Genomic DNA, 16,985 nt, shown 5'->3' with positions numbered 1-16,985 from the left:
TAATTGTGTGTTTAAAAAAAAGTCAAGATATATTCTATGTTGTAAAGAAGATTTGTTCTCCTTAAAATTGTCGTATAACGTTTTTATGGATTTTTGTACACATATCATTAACTTGGTCGAAGCAGTTTATGAAGCGTGTACAACAGCAGCCATTATCAAATATAACAAACAAAAGGAGGAAAAAATACAAATTCATCTTGGTTAAAAGAATCGGTTTACAATTTGGTATAGTTGACTAAGAAAAAGTAAATTGTATAAAAAGTTACTCTTCTCTTTATAACTTAGGATAGTTTCTTAGTTTCTTTATCTCTTAAAATCTCAGCATTTAGACAATAAGACCTATTTTACTCATAAGTTAAGGTCTGCTTAACAAACATATATTAATCGAAGATCCATGAATGTTAAAGTAAATCTTTGTTTACTCTACCTCAGCAGCAACAAAATCTTATTAAAGTTTTTTATTTTATTTTAAATTTTGACGCCGTTGCCATATTAAACGCCGTTAAATAACATTCGATATTATTTGTTCATATTTTGTTCGTTCTCTTCATTTTTTCCATTACACCAGACTTTTATTAGTATACATAAGTGTACATAAAAGAATGGTTTTATCTCTCGTCATCCTTATAATTGGATGGAAGATTTAATTCGTTCTCTCTTTTATATTTTTGCATTATCTATGCAATCTTTATATTTTTTCATTTATGACTTTAAATGTCTTTTTTATAATATCTTTTTAGCTACTTGTAATACTGCAGAAAACTTAATCGGCAGATTAAGATCTTATTTCGCACTAGTATTTGAATGATGTTAACATTGGTAAAGCTGATCGTAAAATATTTGAGCATGAAAATTCGAAGTTAAATATGTGCGAAGATAAAGTCAAGGCCATTTTAAGGTCATTCACTTAAACAATATTACACCAGAATTATCTATGGCTAGTAACTGCGTTCTCAGCAACATCATAGGCGCTTCACAAGTCGCAACGCAATCACAAATAAATGTCAAATTGATGATGTGGCTTTTTGTAACTTTTTTGTAGAAGAAATTAAAAAACAGATTACAAATACGTTAGTACATTTTGAGCAGATCATAAATTTTTCTTATTAAACAGAAATTGAAATTAAACTAAAAAAGACAAAAAAAAAAAAGAAAATAATACGGATCAAATAAAATTATTGTCGATTAGGCCTGCGGTCGTTATAGACGTATCCTTTGAAAAGTTTAGGTCATTCCAAATTCTTTTGTAAGTTTGTAGGTTTGTAGGAGTAAGTTTGTAGGGGTTTACCATAGATACTACACGGTTGGACACACTAACAGACGGACGTTTTTAGGGGCGTTCCAAATCTGATAGTGGCCAACAATTTATATAAAATTTGGCAAGCTTCCTATAGCCTAACTTTTAACAAACCATTTCTGGCTTTTAGTTAGTATTGGTTATTGCTTAAAACCTTAAGAGAAATTTAATCATGTAAATTTATTGTTATTCAAGAGAAAAACAAATTTTTGAGGTTACAGCGAGGAGGTTCGTTTCGAGACGAACATAACTTTTTTAATGTTTGCTCTAAATATTTGAAATGTCGTGCAGTCGATACGAGTTATGAACACCCCTTCGGCATTGATTTGAGAGGCAAACTTGTAATCAGTTAATAGGTTTTTCATCATTTCTACAATATTATATATATTATAAATAAATTTTCTTTTAGATTCATTGACTTCATTAGCTGCGCAGGATATGTCGAGTCTTAATTATCCACTGTAGGGTAAAAGCCTGTACATTGTTGCCATTGATATTATTATTATTATTTTTGATAAATTCTTTGCGGATCTATTTATTGACAGGTGCGCTTAAATGCGCCGCATATTTTTAATATAAAGAACATGTCGTAGTGAAACTGGGAAAAAAAGTAATCTTTAGAAACAATATTTTAGCCTTTAAACGTCTGTCTTACAATTGTTTTTATTTGAGCTGTACACAGATGTTATTGTGGTCTGTTGTGTTGTTGTTACAATTTTCGAAAAACTTTAAAGTAATCGATCAACTGCCACTGCCAAACGTTCTTACAAACGATTTATTAAAGTAACACAATTATTTAAAATACGTAATATAAAAACACAAACAAACGCATACATACACGCACACACAAAAACCTCACATCCCATAAAATTGAGTAAACACATTTATTTAACATAAAATTTAATGCACACGTCTGGTACATAAAAGTTTTCAGTTTATATTTTGTATAATATTTATTTGTTGTTTTTGTTTTGTTGGTGCTGCAAGTTCGCAGGTTTTTTTATTTTCGGATCTCTGATAAATATTACTTTTTTTTCGTTTTTTTGGAATAATTTAATATTAATTTGAGTAAAAAAAAAACAAATGGTGCTAGTAGTTAACGTATAGGAATAAAGCGTTCATTTGAAAGCCAACACCAGTAACAACAAAATATGGTTCAATAATATTTTCAAGTGTTTTACCTTGAGAAACTTTATAAAATTATGGTGCAAAGGCAATAATATCACAATGGAATTTATATGAATACTTTATTATTTATATTTATATATTATTAGTGATATTAATTAAATTCAGTTTGTTAAGCGATTTAGTTGTGGGTTTGTAAACGAGGGAGGAGAATTAAAAACTTAAAAAAAATTTATATTGGCAAAGCAAGAACATTGCCGTACTTCACTTTACAAGCGTAAATACAAATTCTTTTAACTTAAATTTAATTTAAGGAAAAAATTCGAAATACATATAAAATCATATTCTGAAGAGCTCTTATTAGGCTAAGCTAACGTTGTTATTATTGTAAAGAGAAACAGAATAAACAATATATCATAGAAGATAGACATCGTCAAGACTTCAATAAAACCTTCAACAAAATGATGTTTCGCAAGTGGCCATCAAAAGGCAATGCAGTCTTTTTTAAGCTAAGAGAATGGATGGATATTCCATTTTTCTTAGCAATGTTATTTTAAAATAATCGGCAGATTTAAATTTTCTAGCCATGAGGATACAAAATCTAATATCCATTTGACAGAACATGTATTCGAAAAGACTCAAGAAGTAGTCAAGGACTTACAAGCTCTTCACGGAGACGAGAAATTGTTTCTCAGAAATGTCGGCTCTTTGTGGGAGAAGTTTGAATTAATCAAGACTAGATTCGATGAATGTCGGTATATTGCGCAGTCATCTTCCTCTCCAGCTAACAAAGTCTCAACGCGTAGCGTAGCGTGTGGTTCGTCACCTCCTAAGTCCGTTTCGACGGTGCAAGTTAGCGATTCCCTAAAGGCCACAAATAATGTTTGCGTTTCTGCTACGGCTGAGTCGGTTGGTAACATAAATGTTACAAATAGGCCGAGAAGTCCTTCTGGCTTGAGCTATGCTGAAGTGCCAAGGGTATCTCCTCCCATAGATGTCACTCAATCTTCTCAGGCGTCATCGCCCAAAACTAATAAGGGTAATAGTAAATCGTCCTCTCCTCCTCGCTGTTCGAGTGTAAATGCTGGTCGCCAAACTGAGCAGGTCGCACAAGCTGCTCGTGCAAGTGTGGTTACCCCCTCTATATTTTCCCCAAACTCATAACTCCCCATCCGTTAACCCTGCTGCTCCCAGTACTGATGACATATGCTTGAAGGCAGTTCCTCCCAGAAAGGCAATATTTGTGTCAAGACTGGCACCAGATACATCTGTTGAAAACATAAGGGGTTATCTGGCAGCGAAAGCCCCTTCTGTCAATTTAAAGCTCAGTTTAGATCAGTGAGTATTTTCAAACTGGGTCCTTCTCAATCTAGAGCTATCTCATCTTTTAAAATTCTAGTTCCGACCGAAAATATGGATTTGATTTTAAATAAATCATTGTGGCCGGTTGGATCCTTAATTAAGGAATTTATCCCTCGGGACCGACCCCGTAATGCGAATGCAGTAGCTCTTTCCCCTCCAAAAAACTAAATATTTCTTCAGCCTCATTTTCTCTCATTTATCAAAATGTGAGGGGCCTAAATTCAAAAATTCGTTCTACCTTCCTAAATTCAGTGAGCACGGAGTTTTCCTGTTTGGTCTTCGCTGAAACTTGGTTAAAGCCGGATCTACATTCGTCGGAACTTTTCCATAATTCGTTTCAAGTTTTCAGAAACGATCGTTTGTATCGCAATGGTGGTGGTGTTTTAATTGCCATTTCTTCGGCACTCCCCACCTATTCGTTTGAATTTTCAACTACTCCCGATGTTGAATTTATCGCCATTCGAGTGAAATTTCCTAATAAACACTTATATGTGACCTGCTCCTATATTCCCCCAAATTCGGATATCTCTGTATATAAGAAACAGGCCGCCCTCATTTGTGTAGTGGCCAAGCAATCTAAACCTACCGATGTAGTCCTTGCGTTGGGTGACTTCAATTTGCCTCAAGTCAATTGGTTTTATAGTGATAGTTCTGGCTGTTTGATTCCTTCCTCAACATCTGATAAAGCCGTTGTGTTCTTCAATGAATTATTTGATAATAATTTAGTTCAATACCATGGTACCCCTAATTGCAATGGTAGATTTCTTGATCTCTGCTTTGCAAATTTTCCTGAGGTTTGCGTTAATCGTTGTCTTCCGTTTAGTTTACCTGAGCATCCATATCATCCAGCATTGGGTGTTTCCTTTCATTACAAGTATGTTGGTTCGTTGAACTTCTATAACGTTCAAAATTCAAATTTTTCATATAAACTTTATGATTTCCATAAAATCAATGTTTCCATACTAAAATCACATCTTTCTCATATTGTGCTCGATTTCTCAGAGGAAAGCATTGATAGCTTACTGTCGTCGTTCTACAATATATTAAATCAAGCTATTTCTGCATCCGTTCCGATCAAGCAGTCCCGTCCTCGAAGCAGGTGTCTCCCGTGGCTTAATAAGACAATTAAATACTACAAGAATAGGAAAAACAAGCTTCTTAAAAAATTTTCGAAAAGTGGTTCTTCTTTCGACTATTTCGCTTACTCTGTTGCAAGGCATAAATTTAATTCCCTCAACCGCCAATACTACTGCAGATACCTTCAGTTTGTTAAGTCCTCCTTGTTTGCTAACCCTAAATACTTTTTTAAGTTCGTTAATTCCAAAAGAAAAATCTCCATAAATCCGTCGTTTGTGTCTTTTAATGGCTCCGAGTCCTCGGATGATTTTGAAACCTCAAATCTCTTTGCGGAATACTACCGACAGAACTTTTCAACTGCCAATTTTGATTTATCGGTAAACTATCCATATCCGATTTCTAATTCGATTTCAATTCCCAACTTTGTTATATCTGAAAATGACGTTTTTGAAGTATTGAGCTCTCTGAAATATAATTGTTCGCCTGGACCTGATGGATTCCCCTCATGTGTACTTATATCTTGTGCTGGCGAGCTTTGTGATGTTATCCCAAAGATTTTTAATAAGTCTTTGAATTTAGGTGTTTTCCCTTTGTGTTGGAAGACTTCTTTCCTTATAGAACTACAGAGGCATTGCCAAGTTGAGTGTCTTACCTAAACTGTTTGAGCGAATTGTGGCTCAGCATATAGCCTTTTCCATGAAATTGTACATTTCTCCTTTCCAGCATGGTTTTCGAAAGGGTAGATCTACGGTGACCAATCTGTTAGAGTTTACTTCTCATGTTTTCAAGGCTTTTTCTAGTGGTTCTCGCACTGATGTCATTTACACTGACTTTAGCAAAGCGTTTGATATGGTTAATCATAGACTACTTAGATTTAAACTCCAGACCTCTGGCTTTCCTCTCTTTTTAGTGGAATGGTTAAGCTTTTATCTGCATGGTAGATCATTCAGGGTTTTGTTTAACCACATTACCTCGGATGAATTTCCCGTGACGTCTGGCGTACCTCAAGGTAGCCACTTAGGACCTATTTTATTTAATTTATACATCAATGATTTGCCCTGATGATGTGAAACTGTTTTCACATCATCTTCAAAGTGATTTGAACAATTTGGTTGCATGGTGCTCTCTCAATCTTCTGAAACTAAATCTAAATAAATGTAAGAAGCTTTCTTTCTTAAGAAGGAAGTCGTTCAGTACTCAATACTTCATTGATTCGCACAGGTTGGAAGACGTCGATTCGTTCATAGATTTAGGCGTTCTATGCGATTATAGGTTACGTTTCAATTTGCATATTGAGTCCTCGTTAAGCAAAGCTAGGTCCGCGCTTGGTTTTATAAAGAGGTGGTCCAAAGAGCTTGATGATCCTTATATTACGAAAAGGCGGTACATGTGTTTGGTTAGACCTATACTTGAGTATGCCTCTGTTGTGTGGTCTCCTTCATATAGGTGCTACGTGGATTCAATAGAATCTATGCAAAAGCAATTCTTGCTGTTTGCCCTTAGGAATTTGGGTTGGGACCCGATTTCCCCTCTTCCACCCTATGAAAATAGATTGCTTCTGTTATCCTTACCGTTACTCGAGAAACGTAGATTTGTTCTTGGGGTTTCATTCTTAATCAAATTAATAAATGGCGCAATTGACTCGCCAGCATTACTTCGTGAGATAGGCTTTAATGTCCCTAACCGCTTCTCTAGGCACTTTATGTTGATAAAGCTTAGTCAATGCAAATATAATTTTGAACCGTTTAACCCGCTCAGAGTTGTTTGCAAGAACCTAAATGATGTCTATCATTTATTCTCATTAACGGACTCTTTAAAGTCCATTAAAGCAACATTGCTTAATACGCGCGATTTACCTATGTCGTACTTAAACTGACTTAACCCTATATGTCATTATGAGTCGAAAATTAATTTGTTGTTAACAATTATCGGTTGCCAAGCTTATGCATGTTTGCGATGGCTTAGGGGTTCACTTGCAATTTGGTCCTGTATCGGTTGTGGGTGTGGCTCTATGCTAGTTGTGTACATGGTTTTTTTTTTTTCTTTTTTTTCCTCCTTATTTGTTTTATTTTACTTATAATAAGTTTTATTATTAATTAATTTTAAGATTTACTTAAGAGTCAATTGAACTCGACTGCCATTTTGTTTTAGTTGAGTTTCTTGTATAAGTGGAATAAATAAATAAATAAATAAATAAATAAATAAATAGAAAAATTTTGCAACCGTCAGACCATCAGGTAGTTTTCTAATTTCGTCTCGTCTTTTGAGGTTAAGAATCCAAGCAATAACCTGCCTATTGAAACCCGAGTTAATCGGAAAGAGTAATTGCTGCTTTTAATAATGAGGAGGGTACGACTTTCCAAGCGAAACTATATTCTAATATTTCCTATGATACTAAAAACTCAGGAGTCCATAACTTTTGCACGCCCACTTTCTGTTACAATTGCTGGTAATACGCTTTCATGATGGTTTAATTGGTTTGAACAAGCCGCAGTACACCACGCCTATGCCTATTCCCTGAAGAGGAAACGCCTTGCGGATTCGGTTTTATCAACGATGTTAATGATTCGCTTACACGATGTCATAGTTACTTCGGCTTTGCATATGCTAAGAGATCCACTATTCGGCGCGCATAAGCGTTAAAGATCACTATACTTCCAATTAAAAAGCGAGGTTTCCCGCAAATGGCGTTTCTTTCGAATAGAACATCATTTATTCGAAGCTTTGATATTGTGCATGCTGTAATATAACATCTTATACAATTGCCTACAGCTTAAAGAAAATACTCCTAAATAAAGGAGTTATAATTTTATTCATCAGCCCCGGTACTACTTACAGTCGTATTATTTTGCAAACCCAATAATTTCGGGAACTTGCTGCAAAAATTCATTTAAAATGGTGTTAGGCATTTTATGCGAAAATGTGAATACAATAGGCCTTTCAGGTCAAAGCATGGAATGCCCATATACGAGGACACGTCGTTCGAGAATCTTAGAAAACTTCGAAAAACATCAAAAGAGTTCGCATATAACTTAAGAAACGGAACAGTATGCTTAAGAAGAGTTGTCAAATGTATTTACCAAACTCGATATGAAATGACGACTCGCTCGCTATTTTTAGACATTATCTGAGATTCTGTGGCAGGCGACTGTTTCGCAACTGTTTTATATAACGACTATTAAAAAGTTTTAAAATTAAAAATTGAACAAACTTTATTACTCTAGTAAAGTAATTTTAACGAGAAAAGAGATTTTTTATATTGGTATATGTTTTTTAAATAACTAATGTCCATGTATTTTAAACCGGAAAACAAGCAGGAACATTATAGTCGAGCAAGGCCGATTATAAAACATGCTCCACCATATTGTCTATTTTTGTTATAGAATACATAAATTTTATCTTGTTGTTATATAAAAGCATATTTTTCAAGCATGTACCATTTTTAATACCGTTCTCCCTTGAATCAAAACACGGCAGCGTACCAAATTTTATCGAAATATTTCAAAAATTATGACCTATAGCGTGAACACAAATATACATGCACAGAGATAAGACGGACAAACAGGCCTAGAGCAGTTCAGATAATGATTCTGAATCGATCGGTATATTATAGGTGGGTTTCTCTTAAGCCCTACTGCATGTTACATACAACTTAATATCCCCTGTAGCACAAATGGTGTAGGGTATAAAAAGGCAAACTTTTTTCCTTCAATTATAAAATCCAACATTTGAATTTGACTTATCTGCCATATTTTTGCGATTTCTATTGCCATTGCAAGTTTACATTTCATGGGTCGTTAAAATGGGCAAAAGGCCAGGTCAAGTGTGTTTTGTCGAGTTTGTTGCCAAGAATTTTAGGTTAGCAACAATCGAAATTTAATTTCTTTATACTTTTTTTAACAATATATAATATACGTTCCTGACAAACGACTTTTAAAATCCAAAATATATGTTTATAATATCGACAAAACAAAAAAAAAAAATAGGAAGAACATCGTAGTCGGGCAAGTCCGACTGTTATATACCCTATACCACATTGTCTTTCGTAGTTCTTATATATATTTTAAGCCACAAAAATTATGTCTTGTATCTATACAAAGGCAAATTTTTCAAGCGCGTATTTATGGAGAGGCGGGCCTAAAACGCAACGTAATGTAGTACAAGTCTAATTCTTACATAAGGCAGAACTTAAAAATAAGTGTAGGTAGTCCAAATTTTGCGGATTTCGTTTTTGTATGAAATTACTAAAACATTGTGGGTCAATTTTCATCACTACATGCTAAAATTTCGACTTTTCTGCTCTATAAAGGGCCAATTTTCGTGAAAATACTTATTAGGGTAGGATCCAAAAAATAGGCTGAGAAAGTCCAAATTTGGTACATTTAATTATTTTATTTAAAATTAAAATTAAAATTTATTTCAAGTTAAGTTACTATTATGATACAGTTTTCTTCATGAAGTTTTTTTCATGATGCACTGAAAATTCTACCCTTCTGTCGTGTGAACTTTAGTTTTCGTTATATGAGGGCATTCAAAAATTGTTCTAGCCGATAGAAAGTTTTCATACCAATTTAGAATGCCGAAATACTATCACTTAGTCTATTTTACTGAGAAATTTTGAAAATTACAATTTTTTTCCATATAACGACTTTTCACAATAGGGCGTTATATGGGGAGTGGTAGAAAAAGTGTACTGATCCGAACCACATTTAATAGCGTTCGCCCTTGGGTCAAAACATGGCACTGTACCCAATTTCATCACCAATTAAACACAAGTTTACATGGACAGACATAAGACGGACATGTTACATATGAGCGCACTAAGTTAACATACTCTGCATCGTAAGAAAGAATAAATTGAGTTTCCCCTGAACGTATGTTTATGAATAGCAGGAATGGTCGTGAGGGGAAAATAGAAAGAACTTTCTGGTTGTAGATGCGTACAAATGTGTCATCGTTATAGCTAGGTTTGACACATGTGGGAAGTGCACATGGTTGCATTTTGAATTTGGCAACGCAACCAAAACATTCTTTCACAGAACAATAAGTTTGATGAAAAGAACAAAAAAAGAGAGAGAGAGAGGGAGAGAAAGTTGCCAAAAAAGGAAAGATAAAAATAAAGAGCAAAAGAGATAAAAAGTAAGAAGAGTACCTACCTGACAAGCGCATTTAAAACATTTGGAATTTTTAATACCGATTTGAACTTCTTCACCTTCATTCGAACACGATTGTAAATCACCTGAAAAGCATTCCGAAAAAAAAGAAATTGCAATAAATTCATATGAAATATAAGTAAACTAAGTTGTTTTCAAATAAACCACAATAGAAGTCTTTAATAAACATTGTGTTTCTTAAGTGGGCAAGAAAGTCATTTCGGCCTTCTCATCGTTCAGCTAATTGTTTTGAATTAAGAGCTTGCTAAAATTTTGATCATTTTTTTACTTAAAAAAGGCATTTATTGTGTAAAATTAGTACAATGTATGTGAATCAAAATATTTTTCATCATTTTCTATAACATAACAACTATGTCAATCAATATTAGGACAATTAAAAAAGAACAAGCGTATTTAAGTTAAGAAATTTTTTTTATTATTAGTCCTCTTAAATAATCAATTCAATAGTACTGTTATAAAATTCGCTTTTCTCAAATATCGCCCGTATCACTGGATCGCGCATATTTTATTCAAAGGAAATACATTCCAAAGTTCTTTTATTTACAATTATATTCCTTTAAATGTAGGGCTATTCAAAATTTATTTATGGCCAATACTTTTGACTTCTTAACTCAAAAATTCTTTTCTACTAACTCGCCCCTCCACAAATATTCTATTTATACACATTTTTATCATCATGTTACTAACTTTATAGTTTAATTTTTAATTCGTCGCGGCAACTACATAATGCACCTGCGAAAGTGGATTTGGTTTTTCCTTGTCTGTTTTTCTACTAATCGTTATCATCGGCCGGCAGCTGCATTTTTAGGAAATTCATTATTTAATGAACTCAATTTAAGATTTCTGTAACAATACTATGAACATAAATAAAGTATATAGTCAATGTGAAAAGTTCGCGGAATTTTATTCTGTAACTAAGTTATAAACCAACGTTTTACATTCAACTTTTCGAAAAGATCATACGTCTTACAAAAATTTTTCACTCTGTAAATCAATGCTCTAGGTTCTTAATTACTGTGCTCTGCTTTCAGTCAGGTGGATCAGTAATTATGAATACATAGCCTATCACCCGAAAAGATCGTAAGACGGTATATACATGACGACACTATTGACAAATTCGTATAATTTCTAGATAATACTAACGTTCAAACGAAATATGCAAAAGTTTTATAACAATCCGCCCATTAGTTTATAGTGCAGACGCGTTTTTGGAAAAATCTGAATTATGTGTGTACTAGATGACATGTAGATGTCGTCACTGTTGACGAAGTCATATTATTTTTACGTAGTATAAACGTTCAAAGCAGATGTGTCAAAATTCCGATCATCGTTCTGGAGGTTATAGACGAATTTCAATGGATGTGTTATTAAGTTTCATTTCTTTATAGTAATTTTCATAAACATTACGTTTCAACAACAGGCGGCGAGAAGTCTTACGAACGGATAAATAGATTGTGGGGCAGGACTATAACTATTTATAATCTTACGACAACTTTAGTATGTCTATCTATATACTATATGAGGAATCTGGTGTGTGCTCCTAATTGCTAAAGCGACTTTACACGAAACTTCTTGATAATCAACTTGAAGTTAACTCCAATATTTCATTATAAAATAATCCTTAAAATTAATATTAGCTCTTTGTGTGAGAATCAAAAGTTGCTTAAAAAGTTTTACTGAAGCTTGTTATCGCGTTTAAAATTTAATAATTGCGGTTCTATCATTTTGAATCTAACTTTTGCAAGCTCAGCCTTTTTTTTTCTGAGAAAACGTTCTAAAACTAAGTTGATGAATATCTAAATTTACGAATTCAATAATTTCTCCCTTAGATACCACTGGCGCTAAATATTTATTTTTTGAAAAAGAAATTTCATTTTACTAAAAAAATCCCTTGAATTACTTAACTCGTTCTCTTCCAGGCTGGTTTTTATTTTTCTCGAAAATACAGTTATTTATTCATCTATATCTATTTTTCTCCCTTTCCCCTTAAGGGTCTTTTGAGCTCCAGGAAGAGGAAAAGTTACATGTGGTCAAGTTCGTTGTATAGGGTAACTGAAGCATGATTATGGTGTTGGTTTTGGCCAAAAAATTACAAACATGCAATATTTGTGAGCTGGCGCATTTCTTACCGCAAGTTTTATGCCAGAAACAACCGCAAAAAGTACATAGCATGAGCCAAACGACATGCAGCCATCCTCAGCAACTTCTTTAATAATGATTCGATGATTCTCTATAGCAATTTTCTACACTGCTTTAACGTTTCCGCCGGTTGTTAACGCGGACGCGGGAGTATCCACGGCGGACATTGTCATTAGCATCTTCTCGGCCTTCTGTAAAGAGCTCGCAGCACTTAAAAACCTTTTCTTTGCTCAAAGTAGACGCGCACAAATCAACATTTTAAGTAAGTTAGAGCGCTCAATTTTATTTTTCACATCAAATTTAATACAGATTTTTTGATCTGCTTTATTCAATAGCAAATTATCGCCAAGCATATCAGAACAATTTTAACCTTTATATATGTCAAAAACAAACTGAAAATGCAAAATTGTTGATACTGTCAGCGGACGTTGGGGACATATGTACTAACATAAAAAAAAAAAAAAAATCAAAAGTCAATGGTACCTAGTCCTTAAAATCTGAAAAGTCACCTTTTCTTTTGAACACGCCTTGTATGTGTACAGCCCAGCGTCACATAATTGGGGTTTTCATAGACAATTTTACTTTACTCTTTTACAAGCTCTAAATACGCATACGTAAAATCTAACTGATGCCCTATAATCACGAGCAAAATCTAGGAGTGTGATGAATGTTTTCCCTAGGAACCCTGATAGCAAACACGATGTACTATTAGGTGATTGCATGGAATTTGATCATATGTTCTCGATTTTTTCATGCGGACAATGTATATTAATCAAAATATTTTCCATCGTTTTCGACCGCATTTTCGCATCCTCTTGGCGATGAGGCGATACCAGTGGTACTGAACAAGTGGTAATGAGAAGGCGCTATACTTAGTCAGTACACCGGGTGTGGCAGAACTTTCCATTTGATCTGCAACAGTGTATCCTTGGCAATGTTCGTCGACTTTCTGATCCCACCATATGCGCAGGGAAACTTTACGGCTATGTGTAGGATGGCTCTCTTATACTAATTCATGACTTTTTATGCTTGAGATTGTCGTAGTAGATCCATTTTTCATCGCCAATCGCGATACGCCGTAGTAAACGATATTCACACGTTTGGAAAGGGCATTTCCAGTCAATTCGAATGGCAGCCGTTTTCTACCCTTTTTGATTTTCCGCACCGCAAGTAAATGTAAAAACAGTTAATTCATCGATTAGTGACCTCTTCCAAAGTTCTTTAAGAGCTGGAGCTGTGTTTTCAACCAAAATGTCTTGCAATTCGTTGTCTTGGAAATATTTTTTTGTTTTCCAGGGCTTCTTCCTTTGTCATTGACATCAAAATCATCACTTTCACAAATTTTAGACAGTTGGAATATGATGGAGCAGCATCCCCATAAGCTCCTAAAAGTGACGAGCTTCAGCAGAGAATTTCGTCAAATCAAACAACAAAAGTGATGAATTTTGAAAATGCAATTGTGGATGTTCCATGATTGGTGTCTATACATTGTTACGAAAATCCCAAATCCAGTTAATTCCAGCTAAGTAATTTTCCCTAACAATAAATTCCCTAACAAAGGAAAAACCAAATGCACATTCGCATGTGCGTCATGCACCTGCAGGCCGACCAAAACGATTAGCGGGAAAGCAGTAAGATAAAATCCAAGTGCACATTCGCAGCCACGTTATGCAGCTGCAGGCCATTGAAGACGATTAGAGGAAAAGCAGGCTGGGATTAAAAATAAAACCATAATATTAGGTATAGTAACATATGAATAATTCTACATTTAAGGAATATAATTGTAAATAAAAGAAGTTTGAAGTGTATTTCTCTTGAACAAAATATCCATGGTCCCGTGATACGGACTGTATCTTACAAAAGCGAATTTTATAACAATGTACTGAATAAGTCAGCAACACTAAATGAAAAACTGTGCATCGATACTTCTCATTACTTTATCAATTACACCGATAGATATCGCTGATCAAAACGCATGCGTTCGCTTATTATTTAACAAATGGATATTGTAGCGATTTTGTAATCCAGCGTTCACGTGAAGAATGGAAGTGGCCGCTAGCTATCGCATCTGAGAGCTAAGCTATTCAACAATTAAATACTTTTCTCTTACCAGAAAGTCTTATAATTTGTTTTTATAGATGCAAATGTTTGAAGAATTTATTTTAAAAATTTCCGCATAAATCCAATCTACTTTTGTATTTCTATAAATTGCAGTCTCGAGGTTAGTTTTATACAAAAAAAAAAGAAAAATACATCAAAAAACATTTAACCATTCGGCCGTTGTGAAAATTCGCCAATTCAGTTAAGTGAACATGACTAGACTTGGACATGGTATCCAGATGGATATTGCTATGAAAGTAATTTCGCAGTGAAATTTATGAGGTTCAGCGTTTGAAAATGCTGTCAAATGCTAAATGCATCGCCATATTAAAGCAATAATATTAGTTTGGGGAAAAAGAAATCCATTATTTTTTCGGTAGATGGCTGCACTGATAGATTTCTCGTAAAGTATCGATAAAACAATTTCATATTTATGCTCGTTGGAAAGGTGACATTTCGCAGTAAAAAAAATTCTTTTGCTGTTTTTTGTTTGGTGCATTCAGTTGTGACTTACAGCGTGTTAAAAATGGAAGTGAACAAAGAGAAAATTCGGTACATTTTACAAAGGCGAAAATGCAAGCCAGGCGGCTAAAATTGTGAATGGTGTTTATGGTTCCGATACTGTAACAGCCAATTATGTGCAATTTTGGTTTCATAGATTCCGTTCAGGAATTTTTAATGTTAAAGATGCACCTCGCACAGGTAGGCCGGTCGTCGAAAATGTCGATAAAATCGGAGAAATGATCGACGTTGACCGGCATGTTAGCAATCGTAACATCGCCCAGGAGCTAAAAATCGACCATAAAACAGTTTTAAACCAGTTACACAAAGCTGGATTCAAAAAGAAGCTCGATGTTTGGGTGCCACACCAATTAACAGAAAAAAACATCGTGGATCGAATTTCCATCTGCGAAGCCTTGGCCAAACGGAATGAGATAGACCCATTTCTTAAATGGATGGTGACTGGAGATGAGAAATGGATCACATATGATAACCCTGTGCGAAAACGATCGTGGTCAAAGAGCGGTGAAGCATCTCAAACGGCCAGGAAGGTTTTGCTATGCATTTGGTGGGACTGGAAGGGGATTATTTATTATGAGTTGCTTCCATATGGTCAAACGCTAAATTGTGATCTCTACTGTCAACAACTGGACCGTTTGAAGATAGCGATTGACCAGAAACGGCCAGAATTGGCCAACAGGAGAGGTGTTGTGTTCCACCAGGACAACGCTAAGCCACACACATCTACAGTGACTCGCCAGAAACCTCGGGAGCTTGGTTGGGAAGTTTCAATGCATCCGTCATACAGTCCGGACTTGGCACCAAGCGATTATCATCTTTTTCTTGCATTGCAAAATTTCTTTAATGATAAAAAATTGGAATCTACGGAGGATTGTGAAAATCGACTACTAGACTTTTTTGCAAATAGAGAATAGGACTTCTATGAGAGAGGCATTTTGACGTTACCTTTAAAATGGCAACAAATCATACAACAAAACGGTGCATATTTGACCCAAATCGGACAATCCGAACCATGTTAAATATAATGGATTTCTTTTTCCACAAACTAATATATTGCCTTAATGGAATGGTAATAATGGTGTACGCCATGTGAAAATTACATTTTTAAAACAAGTAATAAAGCCATTGCCACTTTTAAGCGAATATTGAATACCTATCACTCTAGAGCAAATAGTGCCTATCAAAAAGTATTGAACCTTCATGAGAACTCAAGAATAATTTTTTTCATTGAATTCGATGTTCGACATTATAACAAACTATCGCTTTATTACGTTTTTTAGAGTGTCCGCATAATAAAGTTGTTTATATTGATGGGTTCTCGTCAGTATGGATATAAATATAGTTCTAACAAAGATATTGTACTAAATTTTCCCGGCTGTAGTCAAGAAGGCAGTTAATAATTTTTTCATTAATTTATTATTATTATTATTATTATTTTAATTTTAGACTAATGAATTGAATTCTTAGACTAAAAAAAAAAAACTTTAAGCACTAGCAACACAGGCTATCGGCTCTAATTTAAATAAATGGATATTAGATAATAAGCTTAGTAGTATTAATAAAGTAAAATATTGAATTGATATTCTGTTCTGAAGTTGATTGTAGAATGTTCAAAGGGTTAATCGTTCCAAATGCAATACTTCTAGCCAAGGAAAAGTTGAGGCAGTCGCAGAGAATGTGCTTTATAGTAAGAGTTTGTCCGCAACAGCAGATTGGGGGAGAAGACTTCTTCAGGATCCATTGGTGAGTTGCAATTGTATGACCAAGGCGAATTCTCGAAAATGTTTGGATCTTGGTTTTCTCAACATTTGTTGGATATAGAGGTGGAGTTAATTGAGGGTTAATGCAAGAGTAGTGTTGATGATGGTATTGTAAATTTCCTTCTGCAATTTTCTCTTTAACTTTTCTTCCAATGTATCTTTGAAGATCCAACTTTTCCATGACATCATCCATAATTAGAGGAGCAGAAGCAGCATACTTTGCCGCTCGATCAGCCTGCTCATTTCCCAGTGAACCGATGTGACTTGGTACCCATAACATTTTAATTTTTCCGTCGGGTGTAGTAATTATATTCCTTAATTTGTTGATGGTGCTCCATCTCGAAGTTGAAGGGTTCCGGGTAGCTAGTAATACAGACAAACTGTCAGTAACAATGACGGTTTTGAGTTTGTTTTTATGGGCAAGGTTGG

At 34.5% G+C, this 16,985-nt stretch overlaps 1 protein-coding gene across 11 annotated transcripts in view; it reads right to left on the bottom strand.

Annotated features, from left to right (window-relative positions):
- Positions 1–16,985, bottom strand: part of LOC119642306 (BMP-binding endothelial regulator protein) — a 98,716-nt gene that overhangs the window by 13,059 nt on the left and 68,672 nt on the right. For all 11 annotated transcript variants that reach the window (XM_038041407.1, XM_038041409.1, XM_038041406.1 and 8 more), the window contains one exon: positions 10,018–10,100. In XM_038041407.1, the coding sequence (XP_037897335.1) occupies positions 10,018–10,100 (83 nt within the window). The remainder of the gene's footprint in view (positions 1–10,017; positions 10,101–16,985) is intronic.

This window comes from Glossina fuscipes, unplaced genomic scaffold (genome assembly GCF_014805625.2).
Source record: "Glossina fuscipes isolate IAEA_lab_2018 unplaced genomic scaffold, Yale_Gfus_2 221, whole genome shotgun sequence".
Classification (NCBI taxonomy): domain Eukaryota; kingdom Metazoa; phylum Arthropoda; class Insecta; order Diptera; family Glossinidae; genus Glossina; species Glossina fuscipes.
This window is presented reverse-complemented; position numbering and strand designations above follow the sequence as displayed.